At 41.6% G+C, this 22,751-nt stretch overlaps 2 protein-coding genes across 2 annotated transcripts; one reads left to right on the top strand and one right to left on the bottom strand.

Moving 5' to 3' along the window:
* Nucleotides 1-2,209: 2,209 nt before the first annotated feature.
* LOC135499421 (uncharacterized) lies at nt 2,210-14,391 on the top strand. The gene is made up of 18 exons (XM_064790165.1): nt 2,210-2,293; nt 3,132-3,240; nt 3,600-3,726; nt 4,238-4,430; nt 4,556-4,682; nt 5,017-5,217; nt 5,664-5,742; nt 5,950-6,081; nt 6,473-6,637; nt 9,265-9,328; nt 10,214-10,289; nt 10,758-10,884; nt 11,817-12,009; nt 12,140-12,266; nt 12,532-12,735; nt 12,863-12,941; nt 13,150-13,281; nt 13,650-14,391. The coding sequence occupies exons 2-18, from the start codon at nt 3,170-3,172 to the stop codon at nt 13,821-13,823; spliced, it is 2,271 nt and encodes a 756-aa protein (XP_064646235.1). The 5' UTR covers nt 2,210-2,293; nt 3,132-3,169; the 3' UTR covers nt 13,824-14,391.
* Nucleotides 14,392-17,174: 2,783 nt separating this feature from the next.
* On the bottom strand, nt 17,175-22,574 carry LOC135499603 (ubiquitin-like modifier-activating enzyme 5). The gene is made up of 12 exons (XM_064790472.1): nt 22,339-22,574; nt 21,728-21,773; nt 21,385-21,474; nt 20,851-20,960; nt 20,558-20,644; nt 20,053-20,137; nt 19,710-19,814; nt 19,279-19,406; nt 18,927-19,062; nt 18,475-18,553; nt 17,937-18,052; nt 17,175-17,684 (listed from the first exon to the last, which is right to left on the bottom strand). The coding sequence occupies exons 1-12, from the start codon at nt 22,476-22,478 to the stop codon at nt 17,610-17,612; spliced, it is 1,197 nt and encodes a 398-aa protein (XP_064646542.1). The 5' UTR covers nt 22,479-22,574; the 3' UTR covers nt 17,175-17,609.
* Nucleotides 22,575-22,751: the final 177 nt, after the last annotated feature.

Genomic DNA, 22,751 nt, shown 5'->3' with positions numbered 1-22,751 from the left:
CTCGGGGAAGGGTACCCTGGCTGGGCATTGTACCCTGGGCCCGATGGATGTCCGTACCCTTGGTTAGGGAATGCCGGTTGAGGCGGGTTGTGCCTGTTTGGAACTCCAGGGGGGTTAGGGTCATAATAAGCCATTCCTGTTAAATTCCTCTCGAAGATTGGTTATCCAAATTGAATCACTTTAGGTAAGTAAAGGACTCCAGTCCGAAAAAAGATGTCTAAAGTAGGATCAGGCTGTTAGGTTGTGATAGGATGTGACAGTTCGTTTGTGCTGTTTTAAGAGACATATGAGTTGTTATTCCCTCCTTTTAATCCAATACATTTCCACTGTGAAAGTGTGCAATCGATGCCCAAGGTGGTCGAAATGTTTCAGGAAAGGTTGTGCAAGTTATTAATGATATTGATATACCGATATTACTTCGGGGTTGAATAATTTATTATTTGGTGTTTTTGTTGGTTTAACTCCTGCTGCTTACATTCCAGGGCCGATGGGTCGCCTTCATCCCTTCTCTTCCCTTGCCCCCTCCCCCACGAGGAGAGACAATCCGGAGGAAGTCATGGACTGCCCCAAGAGTCTACTACTGCCATGAGAACACACTCTAGACGCAGTGACCGTCCCTCATGAATAGGATGGCGAAATGGACTACCCCAGGAGTCTACCACTGCGGTTAGAAGGGCGTGTGTTTGGGGCAATTACTTTAACAGCTCATTAAACCACCAAAAGACAGATAACAAGGAAGGAATAAGGAATTTGATCACATTCGAAACTCTGTTTTGATTATACCACCAACATGTCTTTGGCTATCCTGAGGAAATCGGGACTAAGCAATGAGGACTTTTTTCTTTCTCTTTATGTGAAGAAGCAATGAAAAATATTTGTAGGGCCGTAGGACAGTATCTGAAACCATGCAAACAAAAATAGATCGCCTAAATGTCTGCTTTTCGGCCCGAGACGAAGTCACAATCACCATCATCGAAACGGTCTCCTTCCAAGACATTTAGTTATAAATTCCAACACCACGACTCATAGTGGCAGCGCGAGCGGGACAACTGCCTTGAAAATTGGAAAAGCCAAGGGTATTGATTGTATTGGATATGAAGAAATCAAAGCATCAGACGGCGCTATGATCAATGTGCAGTGGAACCTCCCTTAGCGGACATTTCTCTATTAAGGACAACCTCTCTATTAAGGACGCTAGTTTTGGTCCCAAATTGGTAGTTTCCTTTCAATTTGACCTCTCTAATTAGGACATCTCTCTATTAAGGACAGCACTTGTCAGTCCCGAGGGTATCCTTAATAGAGAGGTTCTACTGTATATTGTAAACTTTTTACCAGTGTTTTTGATACTGGCGTAATTCCCACAGCATGGTCAGTAGGAGTTATTCAATCTTTGAACAAAAACAAGGGAGATCCAAAGGATCCAGATAATTATCGTGGGATCACTTCACTGAGTTACTTGGGCAACGTTTTTACAGCAGTAATCAATAATCATATTGGTGAATTTGCTAAAGGTACTGGACTTATAAAGAAGGAACAGGCTAGGCTCAGGCCTGCTCAACCGTAGATCACATCTTCGCTTTTAATTGCCTATACTCGATATTTATCTATCGAAGGGACAGAAATGATTTTGTGGTTTCATTGATTATAAAAAGGCCTTTGATACCGTTTGGAGAACTGGGTTGTTGAAAGAAAGTACGTAAGGCTGACATCAAATGTAAAGCTATCAGAGTTATGATGAATCTTGTTGATGGATCTAAGTCTTCAATCAAAATCCCAAACGGTTCTTCAGGGTCATTTCCATGTCAAATGGGTGTAAGGCAGGGTGAGGATTTATCACCCGTTCTATTTGCTCTGTATTTGAAATTTGAATTTGAATGAGTTAGGCGTAAGGTTGAAGTTGCTTGTACTGTTGTATGTGGACGATACTATTCTTTTGTCTGATTCTGCCTCTGGGCTGCAAGAGGGGCTAAACCTAATGGAAAGATATCGTTACCTTTGGAAACTGTCTATAAATGAGTCTAAGACCAAGGTAGTTATCTTTTCAATAGGTCATTGTCATGAAGTCATGAAGATGACAGGTATGATGTACACAAATATTTGTTAAGTTAATTACCTGATTACTTATTGCTTTCACTGGGTGTCATTAGACGACACTTTGAGTGGTTGCCTTCGCCCGTACTCATGCACTTGTTTGATTTCTGCATTTATCAAGGTCTCAGTCAATAAAAGTTCATTCGTTGATCATTCGTTGATCATGACCTACATTCGGGAGTCTGCTTGTTGTACATGCAATGTAAGTAAATCGCTCTTGTTGCCGTATTTCGTAGTTTTAGCATTTTCTCTCTTGTCGGACAATAAGGTAAGCATATCTGGTGATTCTGAAGATCTTTTGCATTCATGTGAATGTTCCTTGTAAATCGTTTAATGGTGTGATTTTAGCAGAGTGCAAAAATTACCCCATCCGTTCTCCAATCATAGGCCTATAGGCCTACGATGTATCGTAGATGGTTTTGGATATTCTCTCTCTGACATCACATATCTCCATTAATCCAGGATGTCCCGGGTGTGAAATGGCGGTATCAGAATCCACTGAGATTTTAGGCAAAAAGTGTTTCAAGAAATGAAAAAAATCCAGAGGTTATAATATCATACCCCAATACCAAATCCCTGAGCCCGAATGAACAGATCAATTCGAACTTTGGTCCCGGATACCGATGGTAGTGGTACGGTTTGCGCATGACTGAACTCACCAATAATTAGCTAACAGAGCCAGCAAATGACGTTGTGCACCTAATTATGCATAATTGCTGGCTGTGTTCACTCTCAGTTTAGCTAAAAAATGTGTAGAGCATCCTTTTACCCCGTGAGTTTTCCATTGGCCTCCTTCACCAGCAGGAACACTAAAACCTCGAATTCCCGGCCCACTTCCTCTTGCTCGCATGTTTTGCATTCCCAAATAAAATCACCAAAATTGGCATCCAAATCATTCATAATGAAGGAGGGCATCTGTACACTGTCAACTTCTGCCAGTAGGGACGGGGTACAAATGCCCTGTAAATGTACAAAATGCTAGAAATTTTCTCCGTTCTTCTCATCGTTTTTCTCACCATTTTAAAACTTTCCATTTTCAGGCAAATTAATGTCAAGTGCCTCTCTTGCCTAAGTAAACATGGTGTCTTTGCGTGGTGCCATCGGCACTGTTGTCCTGGCAGTTGTCCTTTATAAAGTGGTCAACATTCTGTAAGTTGTTGAAACTAACTCTACTGAGCCTTAAGGGTAACTCTTGATCTAGATTTTCAACATTTAATGGATACTCATCAATCGACAGAGAAGCCTCCGGTCTCGTGGGTTCCCGGGCAAGACAGCCACTCATGAACAGATCAATTCGAACTTTGGTCCCGGATACCGATGGTAGTGGTACGGTTTGCGCATTACTGAACTCACCAATAATTAGCTAACAGAGCCAGCAAATGACGTTCTGCACCTAATTATGAATAATTGCTGGCTGTGTTCACTCTCAGTTTAGCTAAAAGATGTGTAGAGCATCCTTTTACCCCGTGAGTTTTCCATTGGCCTCCTTCACCAGCATTTCATTGCAGCTACCTGTTGGGGTTGCACAAGACGATATTCAAACACGTTCCTGGACCCTGCCAGCTTGTCGACGGTGTGAAGTATGGTTCGGAAGATATGGAAATGACATCAGGAGGTCTTGTTTTCATCACATCGGTAAAGTGCCCTGCTAACAAGCAATTTTTCTTGCTTCGACGTGCAATAATGATCGCATGCTCCATGATCCCTAATTTGTGGTGGCCGTCGCAGTCGGTGGTCACAACCACTATCAAACCCAGTGAATTTCAACTTCGCATCTACCTGCAGATAAGTAATAAAAGTCACTCGTTGGTTAGGGCTTTGACTTAAAGAAAGAGAAAATATCAGGGCATAAGAGGATTCTCTTAGTGATTTACCATGCATTTTGAAACTGTCCTTGGATACTTTCGAAATAAAATGGGCCACCAGACAAATATTTTCTTTTTACATTTACCACGGTATAGTTAAAAAAAACCATCCCACTTCAGTTGACATGGTAGCCATTTGCACTTTGATAATAATTGTAGTTTGAAATGTTGTAGTTGGAAATAAAAGCTTTAATTTAATGTTAAATGTTTTAACCCTTTTAAAATTAGCATTTTTATAATGATGTTGTGAAATATCTAAGGTTTGATTTGTTATATTCTAGGGCATGTCTATTCGAGCTATAGTTGGGGACCACCCGAGCTTCAGCAAGGGAAAGGGCCGAATCCTCCTCTTTGACATGAAGCATCCTGAGGTCAAGGTGACCCCTCTTAAGATCCACATGCAGGAAAAGGGCAGCATTGACATGGAGAAGTTCACTCCACATGGGATTTCATTGTGGGAGGAGAAAAATTCAGGTGAGAATTTCAGAATGGCTCTTTTTAGTTCATCCAGAAACTGCACAGGATCGAGCCCCGGCTCTAAACTACAAAAACACAACACTATGATTTATTTATCTATTTCCAATCTTTTTTCGCTCCAGGCGTTGTGATCGTCCTCGTGGTGAACCATCCGAACTATGAAGCAGACCGAGTCGAGAGGTTCGAGTACAGGCTATCCGATGGAAGATTCACACACGTTAGAAGCTATTCTGATCCAATGATCGGCATGTATGTAGTACTCTTTCTAGGTATATTCAGAGTGTCGTAATGCCATGCCGCCCCGAACACAGCCCTGGGCGCCACAGCATTGTGCCCTTTGTACCCCAAAAATATGCCTTGCCCCCTAAAAAGCATTTGAAATAAGATAACATTGGATTTTAAGGTCCCTGTTGGTCCTCGTCATGTAAATAGTTAAATTTGTTGGCTTTTGGTTGTTTTTTAAAAGTCTGACTTATAAAACTACATCCTGTATAGCATCAAGAAGACTATCTGTTGCCTCTATACTAATTGCAGTTGCAGCTTTCTTTTGAATTACATGTAACGCTATTTATATTTCCCCCAGGTTAAATGATGTTGTGATGACGAGTAGCAAGACTTTTTATTCCTCGAACTACCTCTATAGCAGCGTCCAGTGGAAGCGGTACATCGAGAACATCCTGTTGAGTTGGGGTGGTGTTTTTTATTTCAATGGCAAAGACTTCAAAGCCGTCATCCCAACTGGTTTCTATATGCCAAATGGATTGGCGAAATCTCGGGATGGGAAGTAAGTGATATCAGGACTAGTTTGCTTGGGAACAAAAGTATCTTTTCTCCAGGTTCAATGATGTGGTCTTGACGAGTGAAAAGACTTTCTATGCCTCAAACTCCTTCTAAAACTCAGTCAGTTGAGACAGGCTTAGTCAATGCTGTCCTTTGTGATGATATTGAAGTGGGGTGGCCTCAAGGCCGTCATCCTTGCACCAAATGGACTTGCAAAATCCAGGGATGGCAAGTGATCGGGAGTATTATTGATGTGACGAGGAAGTTTGTCATTTGCCGAAGAAGTCCAACAGATGGATTGTGTAACCGGATATTAACTGCCGCTGTGAACAAAATCTGCTGTAATTGTTACTAATCATGCTAATTGGGCCAATCACAACATCTTGTTAGGAACTGCAGTGGTATGCACTAAGTGAAAATCTTTCAGCTTTTGCAAACGTTGATTTTCAGGTACCTCTACCTCATCAATAACGTTAGCTTCCTCAACGTCTATAAGATACTGGCCTCTGGTTCTTTGGAGCTTGTCAAGGTAAGAAACAACAGCACTACTGCCACTAGAGGCCAGACAAATATTGCTTGTTTGCAAGGCACTTTACAGCCTTCAGGGGGACATTCCCATGGCTGTCCTTGCTATTGAATGCGATCAAGGTCCAATGGATACAAGCAGTTAAAGTAGGAAGTGATAAATGTTAATTATTTTGCTCCCAATAGGCTGATGTTGTTCGATTATTTTCAGTCCCATAACATTTACACTGGAGCTGATAATATCTTTGTTGACGAGACAGGAGTCCTCTGGATCGGTGCCCATCCTGTCCCCTGGCAGACATTCGTACACTGTGCGAACGCTGATTTTCAGGCCAGCAGTCAGGTTAGTAGGATAGGACATGAATTACTGACATAAAGACCGACTGTTTTAGAAGTGAATTATAGTTGGGTCACTCGACCAACCTTACTTTTTAAGGCGGATCAAAGCCGACTCATTGTGGAGAGTGGAAACCCTGATCACAGGCCATGTTTCCATTGAAACCTCATTCACAGGCAAGGTTTTCATGGAAGCCTTATCCACACCTAAGGTTTTCATGGAAACCTAGCCCGTTGAGGAGGGGGGATAGAACCTCTTGAACCCCTCCCTGTTCTGCCCCTGCCTTCAATACAAGCTGTTTATTTCACAACTGCAATCTGACTTGGATTATGGTGCAATCTGACTTTGATTATGGTGTATCCACTCTAGCCTTTGAACATCTTTTTTTTGGTAACAGGTACTCCGTATCAAAATGGACCATGAGAATATCACCGAAATGGTGGAGATTCTCTCGAACGATGGATCCCTTGTCCAGGCTTCAGCGTCTGCAATCGAATACAACAAGAGACTTCTGGTTGGGACAGTCCAGAAAGAACTTCTGTACTGTGACATCACAATGCCAGTCGAATAGAAAAAACCTTAACAGTAGATTAGAAACTACACTGTAGTTGTAGAGTGTGGCATCAAAGTCACCGTAGAAACAGCTTCTCGAAGCCCACATGCTGTGACAGCATCTGTGTCAGCATTTCGGGGGGGGGGGGGGCAGATTAGAAGTGCTCTTAGCATGATGAGATTTTTGGGGAATCACATCACATCACAAAAAGTTCCTACACAAATTAATTGCATGTTAACTAGATATACTGAGTTATACGGGTACATAACAAAAATTCCTACAAAAATTAATTGCATGTTAACTGGATATACTGAGTTATACGGTACATAACAAAAAGGTCCTACAAAAATTAATTGCATGTTAACTGGATATACTGAGTTATACGGGTAAATAACAAAAAGGTCTTACAAAAATTAATTGCATGTTAACTGGATATACTGAGTTATACGGTACATAACAAAAAGGTCCTACAAAAATTAATTGCATGTTAACTGGATATACTGAGTTATACGGGTAAATAACAAAAAGGTCTTACAAAAATTAATTGCATGTTAACTGGATATACTGAGTTATACGGGTACATAACAAAAAGGTCCTACAAAAATTAATTGCATGTTAACTGGATATACTGAGTTATACGGGTAAATAACAAAAAGGTCTTACAAAAATTAATTGCATGTTAACTGGATATACTGAGTTATACGGGTACATAACAAAAAGGTCCTACAAAAATTAATTGCATGTTAACTTGATATACTGAGTTTCTGGGTATTAAACTTATACTATTCAGATATGATATAATAATTTGTGCGACCTAAAAAATGTTTTTCTTGTACAATGTATTACAGTGTGAATGGAAAAATGCTGCATACGAAATTTCCCTTGTTGATATCGGTGGCTTACACCATAAAATTATCATTTATCTTCAAAAAGATCTTGTAACAAAAATAAATGCCATAAATGAAGTTTATGCAAAATAATCAAAATCACTATTTTGTTTAATAAGTAAAGGCTGTTTTATTCAATGATGAATGATATTAGTTACAATAGAAAATTACAAAAATGCTTCACATTTTGTATACAACATATAGTATCGTCTAACATATTGATATCATTTCATGTTATCTGTTATCTCTTTTGCCCAGCGGGTCATTTACAATTTAATTTTGAGATAACTTGATTGGACTAGACCTTTTCAACAGATGTCTAGAAAATGTTCCAATAAATATGTTTCAAAATGTAAATTATGTTACCTTTGTCTTTGAGCTTCAAAATATTTGGAAAAGTGATCTCAGTTTGTAAATTGTAAACTGTAGATTTGATAACCAGCTCAGAGAGTAACAAATCACGGGTTGTGAAATTGTCCCTCCTGGCGGTTTGATATCTAGCTGGAAGGGTTTTAAAGCACTGGTAGTGAGTGACAATGTCCCTGGAGATTTGACAACCAGCTGGGATAGTATAAAATCAGCGGATGCGACATTGTCTCTGGTGATTTGATAACTACAGTGGACCCTCTCAAGACGCCCTAGTGACCTCAAAGGAGAGGTGACCGGATTAGAAAGGTTCAAAATCAAAATGAAAACAACCCGTTTGGGACCAAAACCGCTGGGAGGTTCCACTGTAGCTACAAGAGTATTTAAAATATGAGGAGATCTAATTCCCAGCTGAACGAGTATAACATCAAAGGTTGTGACATTGTCTATAGAGATTTGATATCCAGCTTGAAGAGTATTTAAGACACAGGTAGTGAGTGACATTGTCCCTGGAGATTTGGTAAACAGCTGGAAGAGTATGGAATCACAGGTTGTGACGTTGTCCCTGGCGATTTGATAATTAAAGTGGACCCTCTCAAGACGGCCTAGAGACCTCGATGGAGAGGTGACCTGATGCGAGGTTAAATCAAATGGAAACAACCAATTTACGACCAAGACCAGTGTCCTTGATAGAGAGGATGTCATTATCAAAGAGGTGACAATGCCAAACCAAGCGATTGGCACGAAACCCAACTTGGTCTAATAGGTCTATGGTATGTGATCAGAATGTTCCCATGTGGGTCTGTGGCATATATCATTATGGGTTTAAAAATAGGCTAAATAAGCTGGAGTTTTGTCCTATGTTGTTGTGACAAAGCCCCATCAAGCAATATGGGTATGTGACTTAGCTTGGTCTCATGGGTCGCTGGCATACACCACTCGATTCAATCATACAGGTACCATGCCCGTAGCCTCTCCCCTCAGCATTCGAAATTCTGCTTTTGATTATACCACCACCAATCTGTATTTGGCTATCCTGATGAATTCGGGACTAAGCAATAAGGATGCAAAAATGTAAAGTATGGTCACTGGTCAAAGACTTTTTTCTTTCTCTTTATGTGAAGAAGCAGTGAAACATATTTGCTGAGCCGTAGGACAGTAACCATGCAAACAAAAATAGAAAGCCTGAATGTCTGCTTTTCGTTCAGAGACCGAGTCACAATTACCAAGGCGTTTAGTTATAAATTTCCAACACCAAGGCTCATAGTGGAAGCACGAGCGGGACAACAGTCTGGCCTACATTGGGGCGTCTGCTTGTTGTAATGCAAATAAATCGCTTTTGAATTGTGTTGCCGTGAAAAGTGCCGTATTTCGTATTTTTAGCATGTTCTCTCTTGTGAGGCAATAAAAGAAGTAGGTAGTGTTTCCGAATATGTCATGTATTCATGTAAATATTCCTTGTAAATATCCGCATTTTGACTGTACAGCTAACCCTGAACCACCATCCATTCTCCATTCTCCAAGCATATACGATGTACATGTAAATGGTTTTCGATATTCTCTCTCTGCCAAAATAGATTTCCAATACTCGAGGCCCCGGGTGTGAAACAGGCGGTATCAGAATCCACAGGGATTTGAGGCAAAAAGTTCTACAAGAAATTAAAAAATTCCAGAAGTTATAAATAATAATAATATCATACCCCAATGCATACGCATACCATAGGCCTACCATTACCAAGGCCTAGTCCCTGTTTCCGAATGAACAGATAAATAGGTCAACGCACTTTAGTCCCGGATATACCGATAATGCGATATGGCGATGGTACGGTTTGTGCATAACTGAACCAATCAGCTCACAGAGCCAGCAAATGACGTTGTGCACCTGATAATGCGTGATTGACGTCGTCATTTGCTAGCTGTGTTCACTCTCAATTTCAATTGAGCTAAAAAATGTGTAGAGCGTCCTGTGAGTTTTCCATTGGCCTCCTACACCAGCAGGAACAAAAACCTCAAATTCCCACCCTCTTGCTGGCCGGCATGTTCTGCATTCCCAAATAAAATCACCAAAATTGGCATCGAAATCATTCATAATGATCGACTAAGGGCATCTGTAGCCTACCCTGTCCCCTACTGGCAGCAGAACCCCTGGAGCTTATTTCGAAATTAGCTCCAGGGTTTCTACCAGTAGCCTACTCCCTATAGGGGATGTGGTTACAAATGCCCCATCAATGTACAAATGCTAGAAATTTCCTCTGTTCTTCTCATCGTTTTTCTCATCATTTTTTAAAACTTTGCATTTTCAGGCAAATGTCAAGTGCCCATCTTGCCTAAGTAAACATGGTGTCTTTGCGTGGTGCCATCGGCACTGTTGTCCTGGCAGTTGTTCTTTATAAAGCGGTCAACATTCTGTAAGTGGTTGAAACTAACTATCTTGTCATTGTGTCGAAAGATTTATCGGGTGACTCTGGACCTGGAGTTTCTCCACGAGAAAAAAACTCAACAATCCACAGGGAAATGTTTGTGTCTATGCCAGACTGTTTTTGATGTGATATTGCCAAGCCAGTGTTTTCCATGCAGTTTTCTATAAGGGGAGTTAGGGATCTCTCCACTATTCAAAATGCCTGTATAAGGAATATAATTATCACTGAATTGAACGCAACCCAGGCTCCTGACCGTGCATAATCTTCACCTGAAGACAACCAATTTGACCATCTATCTATTACCTACCTATAGTCCACCTTTAATTGTTAAGCTTTTTGGGTCGACAATTCAAGTGAGATTGCCTATAGTCTCCCTTTAACTGTATTCAGATAACATTTCAGTGATAAATTCACATCTTTAAATAAAACATTATCAACTGAAACGTTTCATTGCAGCCACATGTTGGGTTTGCACAAGACGATATTCAAACACCTTCCTGGACCCTGCCAGCTTGTCGACGGTGTGAAGTATGGCTCGGAAGATATGGAAATGACATCAGGAGGTCTCGTATTCATCACATCGGTAAAGCAGCATGCAAACAAGCAATTATTTTGTGCTGCGACGTTCAATAATGATCGCATGCGCCATGATCCCTCGCATGCGCCTTGATTTCACGAACCAGCAAGCCGTGGGACGATGCGGACCTTCGCAGAGAATTCTGGAAGGAAAAAAATAAAGAGGTCCTCTCATCGGGACTCGAACTCGAGACCTCTGGTTTTATATGCCAACACTCTTATCTTCAAGGCCACTGGGCCGCTTCAAATGCCTGTCGTTTTATACGCCAATAGAATGTGCAAACATTTGTGTGTAATCTTTGTTCAACATCTTTGAGCGGCTTCCAGTGGGCAACTGCAGGAAGAAAGTCATTGTCAAGTCTTTGCTGTGCGTGATTATGTATGCGGAGTCTACGTTTTCTCTTAGCAATGTTCACCTTTGTCTTGGTATCTTCTTCTATTACATGTACTTGAGAAAATTTCTGGTTCATCTCTCAAAAATAAAGCATAATCGCCATTCATATAAGATATATTTGCTGGCAGCTCGAAGCATTGGAGGTCTATCATGTTTCAGGCCGTATTCAGAAGGACCTTTCGATCGTTTGAATTTCTTACTATTGCCGCATGGGACGCTCTGGTTTTGTGCATGCAGTTGAGCTTTAAAGAAAGAGAACATATCAGCCAGGGCATAAGAGGATTCTCTGAGTGATCATGCATTTTGAAACTGTCCTTGGGATCTTTCTAATTAAAACGGGCCACCAGACAAATATTTACTTTTTACATTTACCACGGCACAAATAAAAAAAACATTCCACTTCAGTTGACATGGTAGCCATTTGGCACATGATGATTGTAGTTTGATATGAAAGCTTGAATTTTATGTTATATTTTCTAACCCCTAAATTAGCATTTTTATAATGATGTTGTGAAATATCTAAGGTTTGATTTGTTATATTCTAGGGCTTTTCTGCGCGAGCTGTAAATGGGGACCACCCAAGCTTCAGCAAGGGAAAGGGCCAAATCCTCCTCTTTGACATGAAGCGTCCCGAGATCAAGGTGACCCCTCTTAAGATCCACATGCAGGAAAAGGGCAGCATTGACATGGAGAAGTTCACCCCACATGGGATTTCATTGTGGGAGGAGAAAAATTCAGGTGAGAATTTCAGAATGGCTCTTTTTAGTTCATCCAGAAACTGCACAGGATCGAGCCCCGGCTCCAAACTACAAAAACACAACAATGATTTATTTACATGTATCTATTTCCAATCTTTTTCTCTCTCCAGGCGTTGTGATCGTCCTCGTGGTGAACCATCCGAACTATGAAGCAGACCGAGTCGAGAGGTTCGAGTTCAGGTTATCCGATGGAAGATTCACACACGTGAGGAGCTATTCTGATCCAATGATCGGCATGTATGTAGTACTCTTTCTCGGCATATTCAGAGTGTTGTAATGCCATGCCGCCCCGAACACAGAGAGCCCTAGGCACCATGGCATTGTGCCCATTGTACCCCCAAAAGCAGACAACTCTCTATTAAGGACACTAGGTTTGGTCCCAAATTGGTTTTGTCCATTGCATTGTCCTCTCTACCTCTCTATTAAGGACAGCCCTTATCAGTCACGAGATTGTCCTTAATAGACAGGTTCTACTTGCATAACGCTATTTATATTTCCCCAGGTTCAATGATGTCGTGATGATGAGTGGCGAGACGTTTTATGCCTCGAACTTCTTCTATAGCAGCGTCCAGTGGAAGCGGCATATCGAGAGCATCCTAATGTTGAGTTGGGGTGGCGTTTTCTATTTCAATGGCAAAGACTTCAAAGCCGTCATCCCAACTGGTTTCTTTATAACAAATGGATTGGCGAAATCTCGGGACGGAAAGTAAGTGATATCAGGACTGTAATTGTTACTGATCATGCTAATTGGGCCAATCACAACATCTTGTTAGGAACTGCAGTGGTATGCACTAAGTGAAAATCTTTCAGCTTTTGCAAACGTTGATTTTCAGGTACCTCTACCTCATCAATAACGTTAGCTTCCTCAACGTCTATAAGATACTGGACTCTGGTTCTTTGGAGCTTGTCAAGGTAAGAAACAACAGCACTACTGCCACTAGAGGCCAGACAAATATTGCTTGTTTGCAAGGCACTTTACAGCCTACAGGGGGGACACTCCCATGGCTGTCCTTGCTATTGAATGTGATCAAGGTCCAATGGATGCAAGCAGTTAAAGTAGGAAATGATCAATATTATTAATTTTCTACCGATTGACTGATTTTGTTTGATTATTTTACAGTCCCATAATCTTCACACTGGAGCTGATAACATCTTTGTTGACGAGACTGGAGCCCTGTGGACTGGTGCCCATCCTATTGGCTGGCAGATAGTTGCACACTGTGAGAACGCTGATGTTCAGGCCAGTAGTCAGGTTAGTAGGATAGGGCATACATTACTGACAACAGTCTCAAACGCATAAAGACGCACTGATAAAAGTTAATTATGAATTAAGCCACATAAGAAATACCTGTGGTTCCGGTCACCCAACCAACCAGACAGGCGGATTAAAACCGATACATTTCGGTAAGGCTATCATGGAAACCTCATTCACAGGCCAGGTTTTCATTAGAACCTAGCCCATCGAGGAGGGAGGGGTGGTAGAACCTCCTGAACCCCTCCCCTGTTCTGCACCTGCCTATACAAGTTGTACAACTCGCACCTGCAATCTGACTTGGATTATGGCAGCAGGGTATGATTATGGTGTATACACTCCCAGCTCTGAATATATTTTTGTTCCAGGTACTCCGTATTAAGATGGACCATGAGAATATCACCGACATCGTGGAGATTCTATCGGACGATGGATCCCTTGTCCAGGCTTCAACGTCTGCAGTCGAATACAACAAGAGACTTCTGGTTGGGACAGTCCAGAAAGAACTTCTGTACTGTGACATCACAATGCCAGTCGAATAAAAAAACCTTAACAGTAGATTAGAAACTAGTTGTAGTGTGTGGCATCAAAGTCACTGTAGAAACAGCTTCTCGAAGCCTGCAGGCTGTGACAGCATCTGTGTCAGCATTTCGGGGGGGGGGGCAGAGTAAAAATGCTCTCATCATGATGAGAGTTAGGGAATCACATCAGATGAACAAATATTTCCTACAAAAATTAATTGCATGTTAACTGGATATACTGAGTTATACGGTACATAACAAAAAGTTCCTACACAAATTAATTGCATGTTAACTGGATATACTGAGTTATAGGGTACATAACAAAAAGTTCCTACAAAAATTAATTGCATGTTAACTGGATAAACTGAGTTAAAAATTATACGGGTACACTGACTTCGAAATAACTGCATGCAATTTGTGTAAAATGGGCCATGTACATGTATAGTAGCGTCTAACATATCAATAACCTTTTGCCCTCTGGGTCATTTACAATAATAGTACTAATACTTCATTTTCAGATAACTTTATCGGACTAAGTGTTTTCTACAGATGTCTAGAAAATGTTTTAATAAAAGGTTTCAATTGTGAATTATGTTGCTTTTGTCTTTGAGCTTTAAAATAACTGGAAAGTGATATCAGTTTGTAAACTGTATATTGATAACCAGCTCAGAGAGTAAAAAATTACAGGTTGTGACATTGTCCCTGGTGGTTTGATTACCTGCTGGAAGGGTTTTAAGACCCAGGTAGTGAGTGACATTGTCCCACCAGCTGGGAGGTGAGTATAAAATCACAGGATGTGACATTGTCCCTGGCGATTTAATAACTTCAGTAGACCTCCAGACCCTGCACCCCAGTGACAGGTCAAATTGAATGAACCAATTTGGGACCAAATTCACTGAGGGAAGTTCCACTTTACCTGCAAAAGTATTTAAAACGGAGGTAGTGAAAGGAGATCTAATAACCAACTGAACGAGTATAACATCAAAGGTTGTGACATTGTCCATAGAGATTTGATAACCAGCTTGAAGAGTATCAAGACATACATGTGGTAGTGAGTGACATTGTCGCCGGAGATTTGATATGGGTATAACAACACAGGTTTTGACATTGTCCCTGGCGTTATGATAACTCCAGTAGACCCTTTCAAGACACCCTAGTGCACGCAATAGAGTAGTGACCTGATTAGAGCGCTATTGGCCTGGTACCTTCTTACCTTCAGAGATGCTTCGGCAGAGAAGCCATAGACATTGTACCTTTTGACCCTCAGAAATGCTTAGGGAGAGCGGATATGGGCTCTGTACCTTTTGGCACTCGGAGATGACACAGTGAGTGGTTCTGTAGGCATGATGCTGTATAATCTCACAGATTCTTAGGGAGGGTTGCTATTCGTGTCATCTCCGCGGGTAAGCACTATGCCCATAGCATCTCTCCTATGGTCGACTCTTGAGAGTAAAAAAGTACCAGGCCTATAGCCTTCCTGTGTCATCCCCGAGGGAAAAAAGGTACCATACCTAATGAACCTCCCCTTGAGCCTCTCTGAGGGTCAAAAAGTACCCTGGCCATAGTCTCTCACACTAAGCAACGTTGAGGGTCAAAATGTAGCATGCCTACTGCCACTCTCCCTAAGCATTTCTGAAGGTAAGAAGGTAACACGTCAATAGCACCTCCCTGTGTCATCACGGAGGGTCAAAAGGCACCATGCATAACCTGTGTCATGCCTAACGAACATCCCCTTTTGTCATCTCTGAGGGTCAAAAAGTACCCTGGCCATAGCCTCTCTCAGTAAGCAACGTTGAGGGTCAAAAAGTAGAACGCCTATGGCGTCTCTCTCTCAGCATCTCTGAAGGCAAGAAGGTACCACGCCCAGCACCTCTTCTTGTGTCATCTTGGAGGGTCAAAAGGTACCCAAGTGTCCTGGGTATCTCTATTAACCACAGGAGACCTGGTGCCGTAGACCGTTGGCTGTACTCAAGCACAGACCAGTGAGAGTGGCTATGGCCAGGTTTGTTTTTGACCCTCAGAGATCACAAAAGGGGATGGTCATTAGGCATGGTACCTTTTGGCCATCGGGGATGACACAGGAAGGCTATAGGCCTGGTACTTTTTTACAGGAGAGGCTCTATTAGCCTGGTGCCTTCTTACCTTCAGATATGCTTAGCGAGAGAGGAAGTAGGCATTGTACTTTTTGACTCTCGAAGATGCTTAGGGAGAGAGGCTATAGGCATGTAACTTTTTGACCCTCAGAGATGCTTAGGGAGAGAGACATGCATGCCTCTTGCCTCTCTCCCAAAGCATCTCTGAGGGTGAATAGGTACAGTTGACCCAAGGAGAGGTGCAATATAGGCATGGTGCCTTTTTATTCTTACAGGTCCTTAGGGAGGAATGTTATGGGCATGGTACCTTTTGACCCTCTGAGATGACCCAAGGAGAGGTGCAATATAGGCATGGAGCCATTTTATTCTTAAAGGTCCTTAGGGAGGGATGCTGTGGGCATGGTACCTTTTGACCCTCATAGTTGACCCAAGGAGAAGTGCAATATAGGCATGGTGCCTTTTTTATTCTTATAGGTCCTTAGGGAGGGATGCTGTGGGCATGGTACCTTTTGACCCTCATAGTTGACCCAAGGAGAAGTGCAATATAGGCATGGTGCCTTTTTTATTCTTATAGATCCTTAGGGAGGGATGCTGTGGGCATGGTACCTTTTGACCCTCATAGTTGACCCAAGGAGAAGTGCAATATAGGCATGGTGCCATTTTATCTTATAGGTCCTTAGGGAGGGATGCTATGGGCATGGTACCTTTTGACCCTCTGAAATGACCCAAGGAGAAGTGCAATATAGGCATGGTGCCTTTTTATTCTTAAAGGTCCTTAGGGAGGGATGTTATGGGCATGGTACCTTTTGACCCTCATAGTTGACCCAAGGAGAGGTGCAATATAGGCATGGAGCCATTTTATTCTTAAAGGTCCTTAGGGAGGGATGCTGTGGGCATGGTACCTTTTGACCCTCATAGTTGACCCAAGGAGAAGTGCAATATAGGCATGGTGCCTTTTTTATTCTTATAGGTCCTTAGGGAGGGATGCTGTGGGCATGGTACCTTTTGACCCTCATAGTTGACCCAAGGAGAAGTGCAATATAGGCAGGGTGCCTTTTTATTCTTAAAGGTCCTTAGGGAGGGATGTTATGGGCATGGTACATTTTAACCCTCAGAGATGACTCAAGGAGAGGTCCTATAGGCATGGTAACTTTTGACCCTCAGAAGTACTCTCGATTTGGCCCAAGGAGAGATACTAAGGGAGAGGAGCTAAGGGCGCGTTACCTTTTTACCTTTGCGAGGAGATGCTTTGGGAGAAATAACACACAAAAGGTAAATATCGATATCATCATTTTATTTTTCAGTGCAGTAAAAGGGTTAATAGCATACATGTACAGATAGAATGTCTATATGATGTTGTCTTTTTGCAACAAGCAGGGTCTTTTTGAAAAAGAATGTCCATACAAGTCCATATGATAATGTTGTTAGTCTATATGATATTGGGTGTTTTCTGTTGCTAATAGAATGTACCCATTTATCCATAAATATAATTCACAAAACACATTTTGTCACTATAAACAAAAAATGGCACTATCGTCCTTTTGAAAAGATGCTGAACCATGAATGCACAGAATGTGCACGCACTGATAGAATGTCGATATGATATTGTCGTTTTAGCACCGACCACAACTTGGGGTTATCGCCCTTTGATATCCATAAATAGAATGTGCATGTACAATTAGAATGTCTATATGATATTTTCGTTTAGCACCGATCATAAATTCTTCATCTGTGCCATCAGATCGTCTAAGCTTGTCCCAGCCTCTGCACCAGTTGTACTATCGCCTCCCTGAAAGATACAATTAAAGTTTTTTGATGATAATAATAAGCTTTTCTTTGGTTTATCTGTTATCGAAGGCTTCGTTGTTCAAAAACAAGTTCTCTATAATGGACTTACTTCACTTAAAGGAGAGAACGCCTGGTTAAGTTAACAGCAGTGACAAAACTGGCCCTGGTTTTGAAGATGTCTCGCGGAAGCACTTCCTTTATTTTTTTCAATTATACCGGTGATGGCAGTAGTTTGCTAAGAATTACTACATACCTCGTCCACAGGCTGTTTGACTGTGTATGCCACTTTTACTCCAGCTACAAGATCTGGCTGTTCCCCCTCAGCAGCTTGAAGTTCCTCTTCAGTTGTCTCCGACACCACCTCTATGACTAGAGAAAGAAAGAAGACAATTGTAAATTGCCCGAAGGCGTTGAAACCGGTATACCCACGGTAACCAGGGACTCTAGGAAGAACTGAAACCGGGGGGAAACTTGGGGAGGAGGCGTTGAATTGCTTGAGGGAAAATCAGAGGATGAGGTTCAGGCCATGTCAGAATCATCAATGCCCACGGTCATTTGAAGGTCATTTGACGCCAAATGAGAATGGTGATTTCATCAATGCTTATATCAACTTGACTACACTACATAAGGGTCACCTTAAAGGGACTTTTGTGGATTCTTTCCTTTTCTTATATCTCAACCACTCACGGACATTTTAAAATGTTTTGACCCCTTCCTGAGCCTTGATTAAGTAGCCAGTGCCCCAACCTAATGCGAGTTACACCAGCCCCAATGACCCTCTGATAACTTACAGAATGGATTCTCATCATGTAAGGCTTCTTCTTCTTTCACTTCCTCCACCACAGGCTTTGGTTTCAGGGCCTCTTGCTCCTGGAAATGAGAAACATAAAATATCTGATTCATTTACAGAAATGTCAAAATTCACGGAAATCCTAGTCCCTCCCCCCTAAGGACAGCCTTGGGGCTGACAATTCTGGCCTTGATAGGGAGGTCTCCTGATTACAGAGGTTAGTTCAGGAGAAGCAGGCTTTAGAACCCAGAAAGTTTTGAGGACCGTGGAAAGTTTTGAGAACCATGGAGAGTTTTGATGACCATGGAGAGTTTTGAGGACCATGGAAATTTTTCACGGCCATGGAAAGATTTGAGGACCATAGAAAGTTTCGACGCCCATGGAGAGTTTTGAGGACCATTGAAAGTTTTGAGGACCATGGAGAGTTTTGAGGACCATGGGAAGTTCTCTCACCTGGAATGCTTTCTGTTGTTTTGCGCAGTAACGGTCATCACAGCTCGGGTTGGGCTTCATCGACATCTTGGGGAAGAAATCTTGTAAAGCATTGTAGCCAAGGTAGAAGGAGACCTCACCGAATTCTAGTAAATACCTAAAAAGGAAAAATTCATAAGATTTTGTGAGAGTTTTGACACTTGGGTGACATTAATGAATTTTGCATTCAGTTAACAAATTATTTACTTTTACATGCCCAGTGTGCTCGATGGCAATAGTTTTGAAAGTTCCCTCTTAAATTTCTCCAGGATGATATATACAAATCCACAGGACTGTAATTAACGATTTGAGCAGAGAACAACGCATTGCTTACTTTAAACAATTCTGTACTAAAAATCCTGCTACGATGCCCATGGTGGTTGGAAGACTAGCAGCACACACACCTTCACGTTTTAACGTCTTCTCATCGGTGTGGGTCGCTACAACAAGTGGGGGAGCACACTGTAACGAAAATCATAGAATTTAGTTCATCATTTGACTATCATTTATCATTATAAAGAACCATTTTACTCCTGGAGACCAGTATTCCAGGCTAACGTGCAATGACGCACACTACGATAGACCAAAATACCCGTCCGTTGACGTCATGTTGCATAGTACTATGACGCATTACGAAATGCAGAATGTTAGGTCATTGCCACGAATTAGGCTGTAGAAAGCCCAAGCCAACCTGATAACATTGAAGAACGCCTTGTGGTGAAAACAGCATAGCCCACAATATGTCTTAAAGAGAAACCTACTTACAGCAAAGCAAGACGTCTCCCCTGGTTTGATGACTTGTATGTGACCGGAGACAGCATTTTCACTCACGCCTGACTCGATCCATGTCTGTCCCAACTCGTTACAAGCCTGGAACACAAAAAGTTTACGTGATAATAGAGACAATGAATAACTTTACCGGTGAAGAATGTAAAAAAGTCACAATTACCAACTTAGCAGGTAAGCACCATTATGTGATCAAGTGAAAAATGATGGAAAACTTCACAAACATGACCCGGTTTACAGTACCTCCAAGGCATTGGCACAGCACATTCTTAGTTCAATACTTCAAAGATATGGAAAACGATATTGTCAAATCTTTACTTACTGTGTTGATTGCCATCCTGGCTTCAAAGTTATCCACACAACTCAGCACAAGATCTACTGGTTTATCTCCTCTAAGATGTCCATGGCTGCAACGAGAAAGCAGATGTTAGGGACAATCTGATAAAATTGTAAAGTTTATCTTTGTTTAATACAGCAGATACTACTTTAGATAAAACAGTTAAGGGATTTAATGCACTATTCTAAACATGTCACAAACTTGAGTGACCAGAAGTCTTAAAAGTCTTAATAAAGAAATGGACGAGTCTCTCTCTTTGGAGAAAATGGCAGCCAATTCAACTAGGGACTGAACGACTTATCCATGATTAAGAGTTCTGGTCAAGTGTGAGAAGGATGATACTCCTGCTTATGTTGGACAGCCTCCTACTCCTTGAGGTGAAAAAATTTCAACGAGGAGTCTAGATTGACTTCCAAATGTGGTTTCAAACCCCAATATGATATCATATTATAACAGCTTCTATGTAAATCAGTATCAGGATGTCACTCACCTTATCCTGTTCATAAAATGGTCAAAGTTATCCATAGTTGTGATGTTATAGTTGTGTACTTCAAATTCTACATCCGGGTTGATATTTCTGCAAAACATAATTGTAAATGCTCGAAAGGAATGTAAAACTTATGATCAAGAATGAATTTTTGTCTTTGAAAGAACAAAGATTCAATAAAATGTTATTCCTGTGTCAACGTACTTTTTGAAACACAATGTCCGAGTCTATAACATGATAAACTTATACCTCTAATTTTCATCACAGACGATATAGAAATGTTTGAACATTCGTACCTGAGTGTTTTTTCCGCAGCCTCAACCTTCGATAGTCCTGCTTGATGTGGTTGGAAGAAGAGACGATTCATGTTGGCCAACTCCACTTTATCATAATCAAACAGCAACAACTGAAACAAAAAGACACATTTACTGTAACAACATTCGGATTGCAACAGCAATTAGTATAGTGTTTCAGCTCAAATGTTCAGCATGGCGTGGCACCCCGCCTTTTTCTCAACCTTCTCTTATTACCCTGCCCTTTTTCACAAGTGGCCAATGCATTTCCTTTTAAATCTTGGTGCTGCACCCGTACTTTTTTGAATAGTGCCCGTTTCTGCCAAGCCTCTGCAGATTTCTTGCTGAAACACTAACAGTAGTAAGTTGATGAAACAAATAATTGGATTTAGTCTTCTCTATATAGCATTCAATCTGTGGATGACTCACTGTACCACAGAGCCAGGCCTATCTCCTCTATAGGTCTGGTAGCCTATTTCAGATGCTCTCTTGAGCCAAAGAGCGTCAGATGTTGCAGCCATATGAGTTTGTACCCACCTTTCCTATCCCACATCTCGTCAACATTTCAGCTGTCACACTCCCAACTCCTCCAACACCCACAATTGCAACAGTGTAATCACGGATTCTCTGCAAAGATATTATAATGTAAGTCAGGGGTAATCACAGATTCTCTGCAAAGCCATAGATCTTATTATGTACATGTAGGTCAGGGGTAATCACTTTTTCCAGACAATACAGGCTTTTTTGTGGGCAGTTTATCATGAAATAGCTACAGTGCCTAGTAGTACACAAATGTTCAAAGTATTCAGTATGACAAAGACAGAGAGTCAATTCACAGGGATGATAAGTTTAAAACTTTAGTGTGGGCCTCATATCTCACCTCATAGTTGTCCACAATGCCCATCCTCTTCAAGGCCATCAATCGACTGAAAATTTGAGAGAAGAAAATCAGAACGAAAGTTTATATGCATAAATAACAAGGGAAGATACTGTCGGCCTTTAATCACAGGAACGGGGGCCTTGTTATGTAGATTGAATGTCAACAGTTCTGTGAACCTGGAAATTGGAAGGCTATGCAATGCTGTGCCGTCTGGTAATCTGGAATGAGAAATGACTTGGAACCGCGCAATCTCATTACATCGCAATGCCATATGATTGCTGCGCCATCTGGAATCAATTTACTTGGAATTGCCATCTGAATACATTACATCGGTCTGTAGCCGACACTGGTGATGTCCAGTCCAGTGGGACGATGAACCATTTAGGCTAACTGGCAGTCCTAATGACCGGTAGGCCTACGCCTATGTGACAGTATGTCCGGCTGATTGCCTGTAAGTGACAAGTGTTTGAGTCACACTAGATCTGGATAGTCACTGGTTGACACAATACAACCAGCAGGTACTTCACAATACAAGTGAGGCAAACCAGTACATGCAGAGCTCTACAAACAAACTGCACCCACCTGTAACCTACACAACAAACTGCACCCACCTGTAAGGATTGGAATCCACAACTTCAGAGCTCATTTCTGTTATTTTTTCACGACAAACCCCACCATATTGTTGCCGATACTGTGCAAGTTCGGCCTCCAGTTCATTGACACGGGCCTGTAATTTATCAGTATTTGACATTCTTCACGACTGATATGACAAGAAAGTTTTCTGATTTATATTAATGGAGAAAATCGAGTTTTACTGAGAGAAAATTGAGTGTGTTGGCATATAATGTTCAGAATTGCCGCTTGGAGCGCTGCTACTTCTCGAGCAGGTGCTGCCAGAAATCAGCTAGCGGAAAGAGCTGTAACTAAACGTCTGAGTGAAGACACGTTTTCCGAAAGGTTGTTCCTACCATGGGTGTTTGCTCTTTCTGGCAATGAATGATTTGAAGATTTCTAAGCAGTGAGG

Source organism: Lineus longissimus, chromosome 15, assembly GCF_910592395.1.
Source record: "Lineus longissimus chromosome 15, tnLinLong1.2, whole genome shotgun sequence".
Lineage (NCBI taxonomy): Eukaryota > Metazoa > Nemertea > Pilidiophora > Heteronemertea > Lineidae > Lineus > Lineus longissimus.
The sequence above is the reverse complement of the archived record's forward strand: the minus strand, read 5'-3'. Positions and strand labels throughout refer to the sequence as shown.